The sequence below is a fragment of the Anomaloglossus baeobatrachus genome, chromosome 7 (genome assembly GCF_048569485.1).
Source record: "Anomaloglossus baeobatrachus isolate aAnoBae1 chromosome 7, aAnoBae1.hap1, whole genome shotgun sequence".
NCBI classification, from domain to species: domain Eukaryota; kingdom Metazoa; phylum Chordata; class Amphibia; order Anura; family Aromobatidae; genus Anomaloglossus; species Anomaloglossus baeobatrachus.
In genome coordinates this window covers 298,838,952-298,857,353 of record NC_134359.1, presented here as the reverse complement: position 1 = coordinate 298,857,353, position 18,402 = coordinate 298,838,952, and the positions used below count along the sequence as shown (strand labels likewise).

The 18,402-nt window shown below is 47.8% G+C and overlaps 1 protein-coding gene across 1 annotated transcript; it reads right to left on the bottom strand.

The window, feature by feature from the left end:
• Positions 1–15,048: 15,048 nt before the first annotated feature.
• Positions 15,049–16,990, bottom strand: LOC142246507 (E3 ubiquitin/ISG15 ligase TRIM25-like). The gene has a single exon (XM_075319569.1). It carries the CDS (start codon positions 16,988–16,990, stop codon positions 15,242–15,244), a length of 1,749 nt encoding a protein of 582 aa, XP_075175684.1. The 3' UTR covers positions 15,049–15,241.
• Between the last annotated feature and the right edge of the window lie 1,412 nt (positions 16,991–18,402).

The following is an 18,402-nucleotide window of genomic DNA, read 5'->3' as shown; positions in this document are numbered from 1 at the left end:
GAGCAGGAACCGAAAGTGAAAAAGTTTCCTTACATAAGAGGCGGAGAGTTTCTGAGAAGACACTATTAACCCCTGCAGTTCAGATAGTGAGGAAGAAACTGATTTTGGCTATGTGCGCACGTTGCGTACTTCACTGCAGAAATTTCTGCAGCGATCTGAAGAGCACATGTGCTCTTTAAATCGCTGCAGAAATGTCCGTAGTGAAAAAAAAAAAAAGCCGATTCCATGCGCTCTGCCTGCAGCTCCTGCCATAGACAGAGCAGGAGCTGCCGGCAAAGCGCAGGAAAGAAGTGACATGTCACTTCTTTTTATGCAGCGCTTCGGCAGTAGCCGAAGCGCTGCGCTCTTAAACGCCACGTGCGCACGGCCCCTGCACAATCTCCATAGACTGTGCAGGGGACGCAGGACGCATGCAGTTACGCTGCGCTGCAAAGCGCAGCGTACCTGCATGAATTTACGCAACGTGCGCACATAGCCTAACAAGGTCTGGGGTTGGATTGGAGTCGTAGTAGTTGTACTGGCGCCACCTGCTTGTAGTATAGAGAATCCACCAGTAGAACAAGGAATAAGAAAAAGCAAAGAAGCCACAGAACTTCTGTTGATAAAAAGTGGCATCAGTTACAAATGTTGTGTGTGGACTTCCACCCCCTTTAGGCGCTTTCACACTTGCGTTCATTGCAATCCGCCGCTATGGAAAATAGCACAGTCTGTTAACTGACTGCGCTATTCTCCATAGACTTTTATTGACAACACACTGTGACGCAAGTGTCTGCGTTGCATCCGCCAGCTGACGCCGAGTCATTATTTTGACAGAGAGGCGGGCGGAGGGAACCGCCAAGATGGCTATTGATTGTGTATGGTGGTGGATTCCATCACGTTCTACTGAGGATACTCAGCATGTCCAGCAGAACGATCTAAATAATTTAAAATCACTCCTGGTCTCTCTATCTCTCTCTGTCGGTCGGTCTCTCCCTCTCACCCCCTCTCCCGTACTCACCGATCACCGGCGCGGCGCTGCACGGCTGTCACACTGCTCTGGCGGCTTCTCTTTTGAAAATGCCGGCCGCTCATTATTCCATCTCATATTCCCTGCTTCCCCCGCCCACCGGCGCCTATGTTTGGTTGCAGTAAGACGCGCCCCCACGCTGAGTGACAGCTGTCTCACTGCAACCAATTACAGCCGTCGGTGGGTGGGTCTATATCGTGCAGTACAATAAATAAATTATTAAAAAAAAAAACAGCGTGCGGTCACCCCCATTTTTGATACCAGCCAAGGTAAAGCCACATGGCTGAAGGCTGGTATTGTCAGGATGGGGAGCCCCAAGTTTTGGGGAGCCCCCTAGCCTAAAAATATCAGCCAGCAGCCGCCCGGAATTGCTGCATCCATTAGAAGCGACATTCCCGGGACTCTACCCGGCTCATCCCGAATTGCCCTGGTGCGGTGGCAATCGGGGTAATAAGGAGTTAATAGCAGCCCATATCTGCCACTAAAGGCCCCGTCACACGCAGTGATATTATTAGTGATATCGCTAGCGAGCGCACCCGCCCCCGTCGTTCGTGTGTCACAGGCAAATCGCTGCCCGTGGCGCACAATATCGTTCGGAGCCGTCACACAGACTTACCTGCCTAGCGACGTCGCTGTGGCCGGCGAACCGCCTCCTTTATAAGTGGGTGGTTCGTGCGGCGTCACAGCGGCGTCACTAAGCGGCCACTGAATAGAAGAGGAGGGGCGGAGATGAGCGGCCGTAGCATCCTGCCCACCTCCTTCCTTCCTCATTGCCGGCAGCCGCACGTAAGCTGTAGTTCGACGTTCCCGAGGTGTCACACATAGCGATGTTTGCTGCCTCGGTAACGACGAACAACCTGCGTCCTCAACAATCAATGATTTTTTTTAAAATGAACGACGTGTCAACGATGGACGATTTGGTGAGTATTTTCCATCAGTAACGGTCGACGTTGCTAACGATGCCGGATGTGCGTCACGGAATCCATGAGCCCGGCTCATATATCGTTAGATACATCGTTGTGTGTAACGGGGCCTTAAGTCCTAGGTTAATCATGGCAGGCGTCTATGAGACCCCCCCATGATTAACCTGTAAGTGAAAGTAAACAAACACATACACACGAAAAAATACTTTATTTGAAATAAAAGACAAAAAAACACCCTCTTTCACCACTTTATTAAAATCCCCAAATACCCCATAAGGTCCGGCGTAATCCACAGAGGTCCCACGACGCTTTCAGCTCTGCTACATGAAGCTGACAGGAGCGGCCACAGACCATGACCGCTCTCTGTCAGCTCCACGCAGCAACTGAAGTGAATCGCGCTGTGAGCGGGGATGTCACTGAGGTAGTGCCAGTGTGTGCAGTGATGATGGGGGCGGTAGTGCCTGGGTGTGTGTGACGATGATGGGGGTGGTAGTGCCTGCGTGTGCGGTGATGATGGGGGCTCGCTCTCTCTCGTCTAAAGAAAACTAACGCAATGTGTTATTTCACAGGAATCCGTTGCCTTCATTATCACACTATTTATAACGCATACATCACATGCGCCACACAATGCATTGTGACGGATGCCAAACGACGCAAGTGTAAACGCAGCCTTATTTACTTTGGTCACATCATGAAGCCCCGTGTACTGCAGGTGACTGTAGTGGTTGGTTGATTTTGGGCTCTTTCTTCAACAAAGTGGAATAACTTTCCAGAAATATGTAGATTGTAAAGTTTGTCTGAAACCATCAGCTCAGAAAAGCTACCTCGGACAGACTTGACATTAATAGATCCTAGAGAAACTAAGCCCAAAACTCTTTAAACACAAATGTGGACTTACTGTGGGATCCTCTGGATTGCATCCAGGGAGTGGGGCAGCATGGTTGCTCATTTGTTAGCACTGTTTGGTGGCTCAGTGGTCAGCACTGTACGCTGGCTCAATGGTTAGCTTTCACGGCGTATGTACAGATGGAAAAGCAGCTCCTAGGCTGATCCTAAGACTAGGACCCCAGCGCTGTCCCTTATATCGAAGGTAAGCTTGATGGTAGCCAGGTTTGAGCCTCCAGCGTGACCCTGTCTCCTGACCAAGCCCTGATACTACTTCCCCCCACCCAGGGAGCGGGCCGGAAACCCAGCAACCAAAACCCCACAAATAGGCACAGACAAGGGTAAATGAAAACTCGTGCACACAGAACTCAAACACAAAGTAAGCACAGTATGTGAACTGGGGAGTAACATAAAAGGGGTAGGAAATAAATGGCAACTGGAGAACTTACACCATGCAAAACCGCAACTTGTAGATCACCATAGAACTGGATAACCACAGGAACTGAGGAAGCAGAAGCTATATCCGGCACTCAGCTCCAGGATCCAGAACCTTATAAAGGGTGCAGGAAGCTGAGGATGGTAATCAGCAGCCTGAGCTCCCAGCAGATGATCACAAGCCAGCAAAAATTAACTCGTGCCATACTGTAGCACAGCCAGACCCAGCCGACGCTTATGACAGGCTGAGCAACTAAGGGATCCTAGCCTGCCTGTCAGACTCTGCAGTGTGAATAGAGTCCGATGCTGCCATGACACCCAGCGAGTGCAACGCAGAACACCACACATTAGCACTGTACAGTGGCTCAGTGGTTAGCACTGCAGTCTTGCAGCGCTGGGGTCCTGGGTTGGGTTTAAATCCCACCAAGGACAACATCTACAAGGAGTTTGTATGTTCTCCCCGTGTTTGCGTGGATTTCCTCTGGCTTCTCCGGTTTCCTCCCACACTGCAAAGACATACAGATAGGGAATTTAGATTGTGAGCCCCAATGGGGGCAGTGTTAATGATGTATGTAGAGTGCTGTGAAATTGATGGTGCTATATAAGTGATCAAAATTGTTGGTACCCCTTGTTTAATGAAAGAAAAACCCACATGGGTTGAATAACAATGTCTGAATTTCATTTGTTCAGTTTCATAGATTTTTAATTTATTCCTTTTGTCAGATTCAAGTTATTTCTGTGACCATTCTGGGATTTCCTTTCATTAAACGAGGGGTACCAACAATGTTGACCACGTGTATAAGTGTAGCATCCTGGGATATATGGGGTACTCGGTTCCGGGCAGTGTACGTCTTGGGAATGTCATGATGGTGGCCGTTCCCGGTTTCGTGCCCTGGGCCCTTTTTGTAATGGGGATATTTACAGGGGAGTTAGGAATAAAGTTATTTGTGACGCCACTTGCGGTGTTGCGGCGAAATGTGGGGAGCCGCCGCTGCAGGTTCTGCTGGGGTTGATGGAATGTGCAGCTCTGATGACTTGGACCCTCCACAAGTAGGGTATTACCCCAACGGGTGTATACTGCAGTGAGCGTTGGAAGAAGGAGTCCAGACAGGTGTTCAGTGCAATTGGTTTACTCACTTTTCAGGTGGTAACTGGTTACCCGAGGTCGGCTGGTTTCGCCTCCAGGTCCCCTTCATCCCAGTGCCAGTCTGGTTCTTTGGTACCTTCTTCCCCTGCACCTGTCTCTGGTAAGTGGGTCCCCGTGGTAAGGAACACTCAGGGTCCCCAGTCTGTGGTTTGTCCACCTCTGTCCACCTTACGGTAGCGTGAACCCTGTGGGGATGGAGTCTCTGGTCCTGTCCCCGACTCTCCCGTTGCTACGGAGTCTTCGGATTCTTTAGGGTCAGCAAGGTCCTTGATGGTCCCCTTTGCTGTGCAGGTGTTAACAGGTCGGCTTGGAGCTCTTTCCTGTCCTAGGGTCCTGTACCCCGTCGGTGCGTAATTCCGGGAGTACTCCCCCGTACTACACCGGCAACTACCTCTCCTGGGTACCAGGTCAACTTTAATCCGAATCAGGATGTTGCTCACTCACCACTTCACACTCCAGCTGTCAACTCTGACTTCACACTGACTACTCTCCACAGTCCACCTCTCCCACCTGGTCAACTAGTGGACTGGACTGGCTCCACCTCTAGGCAGCCATCCATTGGTCCCAACCTAGCTGGGTACCATTCTATGGGGGATTTGTTGGGGTAACTGGGGTTACCTGGGTTCTTCGTGTTACCGGCACTGGGGTTCTGGGTCCCTAAGGGGGTAGGCCCTGCATCCTGGGGGAGATGCCACTATTCGGTATCCGACCGATAATGGGGTATTCGAGGTATTCGCTATCCGACGGCTAATATGGTATTCGCTCCGATACTTTCATTTTCGTTTCTGGACTTCCTGGCGCCTTTTTCAAGCCAATGAACACATCTGATGTTGCTTGCCCTCACAGTAATGCTGCAGCCATCTTTGTTGTGGTGTTACTGTGATTGGCTTGGCCGCACAGCGTCATAGGGGCTATATCTCTCCCTCTCTCTTTCTTACTCACCGATCACGGGTGCGGCGCTGTACGGCTGTCACACTGTCACAGTTTGACTTACCTTCCTTGTTTAATTCACAAACCACACAGATAGTCCGGTCAGATGAAGGCCGGTCAGGTCGAAACGTCATGACTTTTGATTTATGATGGACTATTTTCTTTTTTCCTATTTGCTTATACACCAATAAAAACATTTTTTGACTGCAAGGATTGTGCTTATCTCAATTTTTTGGGGTAGTGTACCGGAGTCCTCTCTTTATATATTTTGATATTTTTTCTCCAGAGCACCTGTAAGGTGAAGCAGGGTCCTATTCCTTACTACTTTACATCCTGCAGGTCCCGGCTCCTTCTATGATCTCGGAGCTTTAGTTCCTTCCATACATTTTCTATTGGATTCAGCTCTGGTGATCGGCTCGGCCATTCTAGCAGATTTATTTTCTTTCTCTGAAACAATTTAGAGTTTCCTTGGCTGTGTGTTTGGGATCATCGTCTTTCTGCAATGTGAGATGCAAGGTGATTCCAGGTCTTTCCGTCGCTCTCCACAGGTGTCCTTGGCTCTTGGACAACTTTTCTGGTAATTCTTTTCACTCTCCTGTCTGGAATCTTGCAGGGAGCACCTGGTTGTGGATCATTTATTGTGAAATAATGTTCTTTACACTTCTGGAACCTTCAGTAGTTTAGTAATTATTCTGTAACCAATGCTATCAATAGGTTTTGCAACAATAAGGTTGTGAAGGTCTTGAGACAGCTCACTGGTTTTACATTTCATGAGATGTTTCTTGTGTAGCACCTTGGTAATGAAACACCTAGACTAAATTTACATTTGCAATTTTAGATCAGTTCTGTAATACCGCTCAGAGACTGATCATATGTTCTTATTCTTGTCACTCGTCTATTGATCGGTGAAGTATATAGGGCACTTTTGTAGGTTTTGGTTATTTTAGTGCAAATATTAAAAGTTGAATTTTATATATCCCTCTTCAGTGAATGGTACCAATCAAACCATGAATATAATTACAGCAGGTACCAGCAGTCCCACCAGTAAGCACCATTTTCTAGGCCGACATATATGTAATAACATTTTACATAAAGGAACATGCAATACAGATCTGCATAAAAGCTTATTTTAGGACCTAGCTCAGATTGCCATAATGGGGCCATAATACCCGTAATCAGTCAGACTCAAGACAACCGAATCCTTGTGCTGCCATAATAACTGTGGAAATTTCTCCTTTCTCTATTGGTTTAGTCCTTCTGGCAGTGTTGGATGCTCGTCCTCTATAAATATGTAACGTCTATGTGACCAGCGTTCAGCAATCAGGTGAGTATGAGCAGGATAACCAGGTGAGTGTGGGCGGGATAACTGAGTGTGAGTGGGATGACCAGATGAGTGTGAGCATGATAACCAGGTGAGTATGAGCAGGATAACTAGGTGAGTGTGAGCGGGATGACCAGGTGAGTATAAACAGGATAACCAGGTGAGTGTGAGCGGGATGACAGGTGAGTATGAGCAGGATAACTAGGCGAGTGTGAGCGGGATGACCATGTATGAGCAGGATAACTAGGTGAGTGTAAATATAATAAGTAGGTATCGGGGGATAACCAGGGGAATATGAGCAGGATATCCAGATGAGCATGAGCAGGAAAACCAGGTGAGTATGAGCAGGACATCCAGATGAGCATGAGTAGGATAACAAGGGGAGTGTGAGCGGGAAAACTAGGTGAGTGTAAATAGGATAAGTAGGTATCAAGTGGATAAACAGGAGAATATGAGCAGGATAACCAGGTGAGTATGAGCAGGATATTCAGATGAGTATGGGCAGGATATCCAGATGACTGTTAGAATAATAACCAGGTGAGTGTGAGCAGGATAACCAGATGAGTGTGAGCAGGATAACCAGATGAGTGTGAGCAGGATAACTAGGTGAGTGTGAGCGGGATGACCAGGTGAGTATAAACAGGATAACTAGGTGAGTGTGAGCGGGATGACCAGGTGAGTATAAACAGGATAACTAGGTGAGTGTGAGCGGGATGACAGGTGAGTATGAGCAGGATAACTAGGCGAGTGTGAGCGGGATGACCATGTATGAGCAGGATAACTAGGTGAGTGTAAATATAATAAGTAGGTATCGGGGGATAACCAGGGGAATATGAGCAGGATATCCAGATGAGCATGAGCAGGAAAACCAGGTGAGTATGAGCAGGATATCCAGATGAGCATGAGCAGGAAAACCAGGTGAGTATGAGCAGGATGACCAGGTGAGTATGAGCAGGATGACCAGGGGTATATGAGCAGGATATCCAGATGAGCATGAGCAGGAAAACCAGGTGAGTATGAGCAAGACATCCAGATGAGCATGAGTAGGATAACAAGGTGAGTGTGAGCGGGAAAACTAGGTGAGTGTAAATAGGATAAGTAGGTATCAAGTGGATAAACAGGAGAATATGAGCAGGATAACCAGGTGAGTATGAGCAGGATATTCAGATGAGTATGGGCAGGATATCCAGATGACTGTTAGAATAATAACCAGGTGAGTATGAGCAGGATAACCAGGTAAGTGTGAGCAGGATAACCAGGTAAGTGTGAGCAGGATAACCAGGTAAGTGTGAGCAGGATAACCAGGTAAGTGTGAGCAGGATAACCAGGCAGGTGTGAGTGGGATGACCAGGTTTGAGCAGGATAAATAGTGGAGTATAAATGAGATAACTAGTTATCAGGGGATAACCAGGTGAGTATGAGCAGGATAACCAGGTAAGTGTGAGCAGGATATCCAGATGAGTATGGGCAGGATATCAAGATGAGTGATAGCATAATAACTAGGTGAGTATGAGCAGGATAACCAGGTAAGTGTGAGCAGGATAACCAGGTAAGTGTGAGCAGGATAACCAGGTGAGTGTGAGCAGGATAACCAGGTGAGTGTGAGCAGGATAACCAGGTCAGTGTGAGCAGGATAACCAGGTCAGTGTGAGCAGGATAACCAGGTCAATGTGAGCAGGATAACCAGGTCAGTGTGAGCAGGATAACCAGGTCAGTGTGAGCAGGATAACCAGGTCACTGTGAGCAGGATAACCAGGTCAGTGTGAGCAGGATAACCAGGTAAGTGTGAGCAGGATAACCAGGTAGGTGTGAGTGGGATGACCAGGTTTGAGCAGGATAACTAGTGGAGTATAAATGAGATAACTAGGTATCAGGGGATAACCAGGTGAGTATGAGCAGAACAACATGGTTAGTGTAAATGGGATAACCAAGTATCACGGGGATAACCAGGTGAGTGTGAGCAGTTTTAGTGTTGGTGGCTGATACTCTCATACAAAATAGAAGAGGCCATAATTGTTAATATTGTTTTTTTGCGGATGAACTTTAATAAACACTGGCCCAGCTGATAACAGGCAGAGATCTTTACATGCAATACTTGTGTCACAGTCAGGGGCGAGGGCAAGTGCTGGGACACGGCTTAATCATCTTCATAGCCAGGGCACACGCATTTTTTTCACTCTAAAGGGCCATTTACATGCTGCGACATTGCTAACGATTTATCGTCGGGGGGTCACGGTGTTTGTGACGCACATCCGGCGTCATTAGCGATATCGCAGCGTGTGACACGTTCGAGCGACCTTCAACGATCGCAAAAGAGGTAAAGATCGTTGGTTTTGGAGAGGTCGTTCATTTACCAAAAATCGTTGCTGCTGCAGGTACAATGTTGTTCGTCGTTTCTGCGGCAGCATACATCGCTGTGTGTGACACCGCAGGAACAACGAACATCTCCTTACCTGCGTCCACCGGAAAAGAAGGAAGGAAGGAGGTGGGCGGGATCTTCCGCCCGCTCATCTCCGCCCCTCAGCTTCTATTGGACGACTGCTATGTGATGTCGCTGTGACGCCGCATGAACCGCCCTCTTAGAAAGGAGGCGGTTCCCCAGCCAGAGCGACGTCGCAGGGAAGATAAGTACATGTGACAGGTGTTAACAATGTTGTGCGCCACAGGCAGTGATTTGCCCGTGACGCACAACTGACGGTGGCGGGTACGCTCGCTAGCGATATCGGTACCGATATCGCAGCATGTAAAGTGCCCTTTAGGGTGTGCTCACATTAACGCATGACTCGCATAATTATCAGATTGCATCACCCGGCACGGCTGACTTCTCTCCTGACAGGAGCGGGTCTGCTACATGTATTTCTATGCAGCTGAAACGCTCTTGTGCAGAGAGTGTGCGGCCGTACCGGGTGATGCCAATGCGAGACTCACCGAGTCAGCCCCAAGTGTGACTCCAGCCTAAGACTAAGATGTAAGGGCAAAGTTTTCTCCTTGAGGAGAGTGACGTGCCAGTATGAGGCAACTTAAATCCTTTCCATGCTCCTCTGGAAAATTAAATATAAAAATTGCCTCTTACAGCGGAAGAGGCCTTGAATTTGTGTGCTACCTATTGGAAGTAGCAATCCTAAAAGATTACCTATGGACTACCCTTTAACAAGCTTTACCATATGACTTCGGATAAAAGCCAAATCAGAATCTCAATTTTCAGACACCGTGTTTCGGGGTATTGCCCCTCATCAGTGCAATGTATGAGATCTGATTTGGCTAGGTGAAAGGCTAAGACTGGGACCAAAGGGTTAAGTTTTCTAATTGTGAAGGGTGACATGCCAGCATGTGGAGACTTAAACGCCTTCCATGCTCCTTTAGGAAATGTAACTCTCCACAAGGAAAAAACTTACTTCTTAGATCTCAGTCTCAGCCTCTGATACAACCAAATCCGATCTCATACTTTGCACTGATGAGGAGCAATACCCCGAAACACCATGTCTGCAAATTGAGATTCTGGTTTGGCTTATATCCTGTGAGAGAACAGAATCCATTTTGTTCTTATGGTATCCATCTTGTCTTATAGCATTATGATGTCATGGAGATTGGGTGTCACTGATGGGTGGAGACGTTTCACGCTTCTATAACACCCTTACTGCTCTTATTGGTGCATAGTTCAGCCATACTTTGTTCTTAGTCTGGGATACTATATAAACTAATCACTTGATCTAATAAAGCAGAATCTCCAGTACAACATAGTCTAGGCTGCGCTGTATTGATTTCCCAAGCGCTCATAAAACAAATCTTATTAATTTGGAATTCAAATGGCATAGAAGGAGTGTATTTCGTTCACAATCCTAAGTCTTATGGAAAGGCTCATCAAAAGGTTGATAGTGACTTTTAGGATTGCTACTTCCAATAGGTGGCTCTAGACGTCAAGTTCTCTCCCATTCTAAAGTGGGAATTTGCATCAGTCTAAGACACAAACAAGTATTGCTCCAGCAGCTTCTCCCAGTGTCTCTTCAAGGCGAGCCTTCATATTCCTTTACTAATCTTCGTCGGCCAGGCGCACAAATCTCATGTTCCCCCCGCAATGTATAGGGTAACCATTCTCAGAGCTCAGTGGGTCTCTGTTGTCATGACCATGCTCTGCAGATCCGTGTTGTCCTGCAGAGCCAGTTTCTCGCCTTGCTCTGCTGGCCGGCGCCCTGCTGAGCTGGCTTACCCCGTGCGATTACCTCTGGGTTTTCAGCCTCTCCATGACCATGGGGGAGGGGTCCTTCTAACCTTGATTTGGACCTTCCTCCACTTTATAGCAGAGCCGACCCGGCTGCCGCTCTGCCAGTGATATTTCCAGCTTCGGTTAGTTCTCGGCTAGTGCACTGCTCGTGTCTTCCCTGATCCTGTCCCGATACCGCTCCCCTCCTCCAGCCCTCCAGACTGCTTTCCTCCACATGCTTTGCCTGACCTCCTTGTGACCCCCTCAGTCTCACCTCCTTGTCTCTGCCCGTCCCAGTGTATTGCCCAACTCCCTCCATAGACCCCCAACTGTATTACCATCTTTCTCCTTTCTTTTCCAACTCTGTTGTCTGTTCTCTTCCCTACCCTCTGACTGACTTTCTTGGTTTACTGATCTCGGCTTGTTCTGACTCTGTCTCGGTTTCCCCTTTTGTCCTGACGTTACCTCTCTGTGCATGGACCTCGGCCTGTTTTGATTACTCTCCCCTGGGTTCTCCTAGGATTTCTGTTAGTTTATCCTGTTTGGTTGTACTTAAGCGACACCTGGTGGGTTAGTTGCTAACTGCACCAGGTAACTTTTCACATTCGTCCTCTCAGATGCAGAATACCTTCAGTGTTATGATCCGGAACCATGGAAGATCACCACAAATCATTGGCAAAAAAGGTGACAAGAGCCTTGGCAACTAATCTGGCTGCCATCCCCTTACTAACCAACACAACTAGAAGTAGCCGAGGGGTGAACTAACATCCTGTGCACCGCAAACCCAGCCGGAGAACTAACTATCCTAAAGGTAGGAAAGATGAATAACTCTCTGCCTCAGAAAATAGACAAGAATAGCAAGCCCCCCACATTCAAAGACTGCGGTGATATAGGAAAAACACAATACACAGGTAGATGACAGGATTAGCAAAAGGTGAGGCCCCCGCTGACTAAAAAAGGACAGGAAAGGGACTGATGGTAGCCAGAGAAAAACCCTGCAAAATACCAACTTCCTGATAGTACAAAAAGGCCCTCAGATCGCTCGATCTGAACTCCGTCCTATACCAGGTGCCCTTGTCATACCAATGAACAGAAAACAAGAATTATAACAAATTCAACAAGCCATAAACACATGGACCCAAAGGAGCTATACTCCACACAGAACTGCAGGGAGTTCTTCAACAATCCACTGAGGGGAAAAATCCCTGGAAGGAAATAAACTTAAACCAACCACAACAAATGACAAACCCAGATAAGCAAAAGAACCAGACAATAAATAAAGAGCAAGAACTTATCTAGAGTGGATGTGATGTAGAGCAGGATTAAGCAGGCTGGAGATACAAAGAACAACTGACATCCGGCAACAGCCTGCAATCAGACCAGGACTTAAATAAGCAGAGAGTTAGGAAAGGAAACACCCACTGCACAACCCACCTGGTCTCTGTCCAAACCCTTCCTGGCCACCAGAGGGAGCCTCCCAGCAGCCAAGACATAACTAACATTCACAACACTTGAGTTTACTCCTGGCTTCTTTTTATACCTAAATCCCTCCTTTCTCATCTCTTGGGGGTGTGTGACGCCCTGGACTATCAGGTCGTCACAGGGTATTGTGCAATCTGCCCTTCTGCACAGTATCCAAATCCTCCTTGGTTACGGATCCCTGGCCTTTGGTGTTGCTAAGAGTAGAGCCAGTCAAAACCCTAGGAACACTCTGCACCACACCCACCAGACACACCATTGGGGGGGCCTGAAGGGAATAGGGCCACCCACTTGGGGGGTTGATAGGGGAGAGCCAGAGGTGTTAGGGATAGGAGAGTGTGCAGTGACTCTCGAGAGGAGAGGTCACAAGCAGTTGGAGGAGGTCAGGAGCAGGGCTCCCCGTAGAATACTAGGTGGCAGACGTTGGTCTGGGCCTGGTAGGAGCTGTAACCCCGGTCGCAGGGGATTGTGTCAAGGGGCATGGATCTGCCGAGGCCAATTTTGGAGCAGGTGGAGGATGAATCTTGAAGACTTCACCCTTGTCGGGTAAATTACCAAGATGCGTGAAGCTACTTCCTGGCCTAGGGTCCATGGACCACGTCATGCCCTGGCCCCTGCCCAGAGATGGCTCAAGGCCACCAGCTCCAGCACCAGCCATTTCCAGCTCCTCCAAAATGGCCTTGAGCCATCTCCGGGCAGGGGCCAGGGCATGACGTGGTACGTGGACCCTAGGTCGGGAAGAAGCTTCATTCATCCTGGTAATTTACCCGACAAGGGTGAAGTCTTCAAGATTCATCCTCCACCTGCTCCAAAATTGGGGTACTAGCGCAACAAGGGGATAGGACTTTCCCAATACATAATCCAGAAAATCCCAAGCGTGAACCCTGAGAGCACGCTCACTTCGTTAGCCATACGGGTGAGCGGGACCCGACTATTTCCACACTACAGGGTCCAAATAGTGAACAAAGTGCCACGGAAAAGGTCACAGGCTAACAAGCAACACCAAGGGGCACGGATTCACGTGTGCTCCCTCCCTGCTGCAGCAGTGCTCAGAATTCTGGTTTACAAGTTGTGGGTGTCAGTATTCTTGGACTGAGTGAGTATGCAGAAAACCCCTTTCCTCCCCAACGGCACCCCTTCACTACCATCACCGGGCCCCGGGGCAAACCCCTCCTACCCACGGAGGGGTTAAACACCTTGCTGCCATACCACCGCCACCGGGCGCTCCCAACAGCAGTGGTGGTACTCCATCTTACCACGCACCGTGGGTGGCGTCACAAACTTCTAACCCCCCTGTACATATCCCCCCTTTTAAATTTGAGTGTCTGCACGACCCCCCGGGTCCGGAGACCCCTCGAGCCACCGCGGTTCCAGATCCGAGCGGCTCGGCCGCTGACACGGGAGCGGTACAGGCGCTCTTCTCTGTTATCATCTTTCAGCCATCTACCTTTGAAAATCTCTGCCACCAAACCAATCCAGCTCTCTGAGCTTCTCATTTCCAGCTCCACCTTCAACAATTCACCAGAAGTTACTATTTCTCTTCTTTTCTTACGACAGTGTCAGGCGTCTGTGTATAAAGTAAACCTCTCCCCTTCTTCCAGTTAATTTGCTTATGACTGGAATGTGTAATATGTGTGTAGTCATGTCTCATAAAGCCATAAAGTACATTGCAATTTAGACTAAATGCATTATACAGAAGGTGCTAGGGTCACCTTCCACTCTCTGACAGAAACATTTGGGCCTCTTCCAGACATAGGTATTGTCCGCGTGTTTCACTGTCTGTATTCAGCTAGTTATCATATAAATCAAATGGAAAACCGGTTTTAAATGCCGCGCTAAAAACCACAGATGCTGTAGATAAAGAGATTTCCTTTATTTCACAGTTCTACGCGTTTCAGAGACATCTCCGTCTCCTTCCTCAGGAAAAGAAATTGTTTGTAATATGATTTCTTTTCCTGAGGAAGGAGACGGAGATGTCTCTGAAACGCGTAGAACTGTGAAATAAAGGAAATCTCTTTATCTACAGCATCTGTGGTTTTTAGCGCGGCATTTAAAACCGGTTTTCCATTTGATTTATATAATAACCTGCTTTCCGGGGCCGCTGCTAAACCACATAAAACCACTCACATGCGATCATAGGGGGTTGTGACTGGCACAACCCTACCAGGTGAATGTATCTCTTTCTGCTCTGTCTCTCTACCCTCATACCGGGTAAGACCCTATTGCGCTTTTTCCCCCTACAGCTTTACAATGTATTCAGCTAGGAAAGATCATCACTTGTTTTACATCTCACCTGTCACGCAGGTGGCTACCGAGGTTCCGCCAGGAATACAGGAACCCCCAGCGAGCACCGCAACAAACAATGTACACCGGGAACACAATACAACAGTGAGCCTTGTCACTAGGGAGAGAAGAGTGGGGTCAACTCCTGCACTCACCTGATGATGTCTCATTCACTCCCTAATATCCCCATATGGGTCCTTCCTCCCATCGTAGTCACGTGCCTAGGCCCTCGCTTGCCCTGAACTGACCCTGGATAGTGAGAAGGCCGGCAAGAGCACTAGTCTCACCACTGCAATAATCCAACACATGGGAAGGAGGACAGACAGAGAAAAATAGAGGTGTCCTGGGAATCAGAAAGTGATGACATATCCCACCTATACATCAGCACTTTTATCAGATAAAATTATTTTTTTAATTATTAACAAGTATCAGCCTTAAAACAATACACTCATAAATATTTCCATTCTACTCAATCCTTGATTCTGTATCTCATCCCCGAGCAATACAAAAAAATCCAATAAGAGAAATTCACCATAAATTCTGCCATATGCATTGTATTGTTAAAGGGTTCTGCTCAATATACAAATGTGTCCATGTGACAAGAAATAATTTGACGTGGACGACATCGGCCTCAGCTTTTTATTTTAACAGAAGCTCCTTCATCCACACAGAAGGCAACATGTAGGGGTTCAGTGAAGGAGGCGGTGAAGGTGTGTAAGTGTCTGATGGGGTCACACAGCTCATAGAAGGACAGACGCCCGGCCTCATAGTCTAAGAAGACGCCAAGTGTAGGACATGTTGGCTTTTCACTGAGGGCTAATCCAACCGAGTTGTACCATACATTATATTCTCCATCATACATATGCAAGCACCAAGATTTATCATTATATCCCATTTCGGACTCATCTCCTTTCCTTTCTATACTAGGATAGCACATTCCAATGTCATTTCCTCCTATCTGGTTCCACTCCACCTCCCAGTAATGTCGTCCTGAGGAGAGGCCACATCTGCTTAACACCTGAGAGTAAGTCACAAACCTTCCTGATGATTTTGGTCTCTCCTGTTTTTCTTCTGATATTTTGGCTGTTTTCAAATCTTCTGATATTTTCACCACTCTATGAGCAGTGTCCACATCCAGCAATATGTCTGGGACATGGACCCCGAGCTCTGATGTTACATTGGTGACAATATCCCTCATAGATCGGTGTAAGGTCAGTGAGATCAGAACCTCATCCAGATCTTCAGGGATCTCATGTTGATCACTGACTGAGGCTTCTTTTTGTACATCATTACTTTGTTCACTACATGCATCTTTTTGGTCTGATTTCTGATGGACTATTGGGTAAGTTGTGTTATCCTGCTCTTTGGTCTTGGACACATCATCATCAGTCTGTCCAGCGACCAGTCCCACATCCAGATCCTCATCAGAACTGACCTCTCCACCATCTCCCCCTGTGTCCTCCTCACCTCCATGATTGCACTCTGTAATGTCACTTTCTTGTAAGAGTCTTATTGGGTCGGTGACACCACACATCTCTTCCACGTGATGCATTTTCCTGGACAGCTCGTCCTCCTGTATTTCCAGCTTCTGGATCTGATGAGATATCTGGGACACAATCTTCTCCTCCTGCCTGGAGACCTCGTTCAGTGTTTTCTTTTCTGCCATTTCCAGTTGCTTCTTAATATCCATAAATATCTTTATGACGTTCTTCCTCTTATCGGAGGCTTTCTCCTGGATCCTCCTCTTACGATCCTGCAGATTCTGGGCTCTTTCCTGAATTTCTGCTTTTTGCGGGCTTAGTTCATTCAGATATTCCCTCAGTTTGTTCTTCTTCTTCTCAGAAGCCTCATCTAGAAGCTCCACCTGATGTCCTCGGTGTTCACCAACCAGACAGCAAGACACACAGAGACAAGCCGCGTCCTGTGGGCAGTAATACTCCAGAACCTTCTTGTGGAGGGAACATTTTTTAAAACCAAAAGAGGTGGTGGGTTTTGTTAATATATGATCCATCGTCTTGTTGTGGGCTGTCAGGTGGTCATCACATAGGGAGCTTTCACACTGCAGACAGGATCTCACAGCCGGGACAGGAGACTTTGTACAGTAAGTGCAGAAGATTCTGGTCTCCTCCATCTCAGGCTGAGTAGATGAGAAACGCTCCACTATGTTCCTCAGCTTCCGGTTCTTCTCCAGGGCCGGACGCTCCGGATATTCTGCTCTGCAGTCAGGACAGGAATACACTCCAGCCGCCTCCTGTGCATCCAGCGCACTCACAATACACGAGCGGCAGAAGAAGTGTCCACATCTCAGGGATACGGGATCTGTGTAGAGGCTCAGGCAGATGGAGCAGTTCAGCTCGTCCCTCAGCTCAGCAGACGCCATTGTAGAGTGAAAGAGCAGGAACCGAAAGTGAAAAAGTTTCCTTATATAACAAGGGCGGAGAGTTTGTGAGAATACACTATTAACCCCTGTAGCTCAGATACAGAAAATAAAGAAATTAATTAACAGGGTTTGGAATTGGATTGGAGTCATAGTAGTTGTAGTGAGTACTAAAAAGCTCGGGTGCTCGAAGCTCGGGCCGAGCCTCCCAAGATACTCGTGTACTCGGCCCGAGCAACGAGCCCAATGTTATCCTATGGGAGACCCGAGTATTTTTGTGAAATGACCACCGGCAGCATGTAGAAACCCTAAAAATGGCACAAAAGTCTCAGAAGAGTGCTCAAATGACATGGCAACAGCATGGGGAAGACCCCTTGAAGCATTTATCACTCAAAAGTCACAGCTGTGAACAATTTTGTCCGCGTTTTACGCCATTTTTACGGACTCACCAGAAAACCTTCCAAAATGACACCAAAATGAATTTTCATGGCGGAAATGTTAAGGGCACATACCCAATAGTGAGATAGAGCTAATGTATGTTACTTTTTGAGATCAATACATGAAAGATTTTACGTAAAACATTGTGTGGCACTCCGATGTCCCTGAGAAGAGACGTACATAAAGGCCTCTGAGTCTAATGTGCCCATTTTGAGGAACTGAGTCTTTGTAGTATTTTCCTTTGCCAGGGCAGTCCAAAATTGTGAGGTTCACCAATGCCCCTGCATACAGACGTGCATGATGGCCTGTAAACCTGAAGTGCCCATTGTAAGGAAGTGGGTCTATTGTAGTATAGCCCTTTGGCAGGGCAGCCAAAAATTGTGAGGTTCACCAATGCCCCTGCATACAGACGTGCATGAGGGCCTGTAAACCTGAAGTGCCCATTGTAAGGAAGTGGGTCTATTGTAGTATAGCCCTTTGGCAGGGCAGCCAAAAATTGGGAGGCTCCACGTTGTCCCTGGATAGAGACGTGCATGAGGGCCTCAAAACATTAAGTGTCCATTGTAAGGAAGTGGGTCTATTGTAGTATAGCCCTTAGGCAGGGCAGCCAAAAATTGGGAGGTTCACCAATGCCCCTGCATACAGACGTGCATGAGGGCCTGTAAACCTGAAGTGCCCATTGTAAGGAAGTGGGTCTATTGTAGTATAGCCCTTAGGCAGGGCAGCCAAAAATTGGGAGGCTCCACGTTGTCCCTGGATAGAGACCTGTTAGGTTCTTAGTGCCTCCGTGCTTGCATTTAAAAACCGCACGTGTGTGCCTGTTGGTGGCAGCTTTCCGCTGCACTTGTGTGCGTTTTGCAAAAACTTGGATATAACGCACAAGTCTAGTGAATACACATCAGCACAGCATTGCAAAATGCGCAAGGGCATTGTCAACGAACAAGGAAGTGGACGTGATGGTGGTGCAGGCAGAGACC

Coding starts and splice junctions, on each gene's coding strand:
- LOC142246507 (XM_075319569.1), bottom strand. CDS start 16,990: ATGGCGTCTGCTGAGCTGAGGGACGAGCTGAACTGCTCCATCTGCCTG.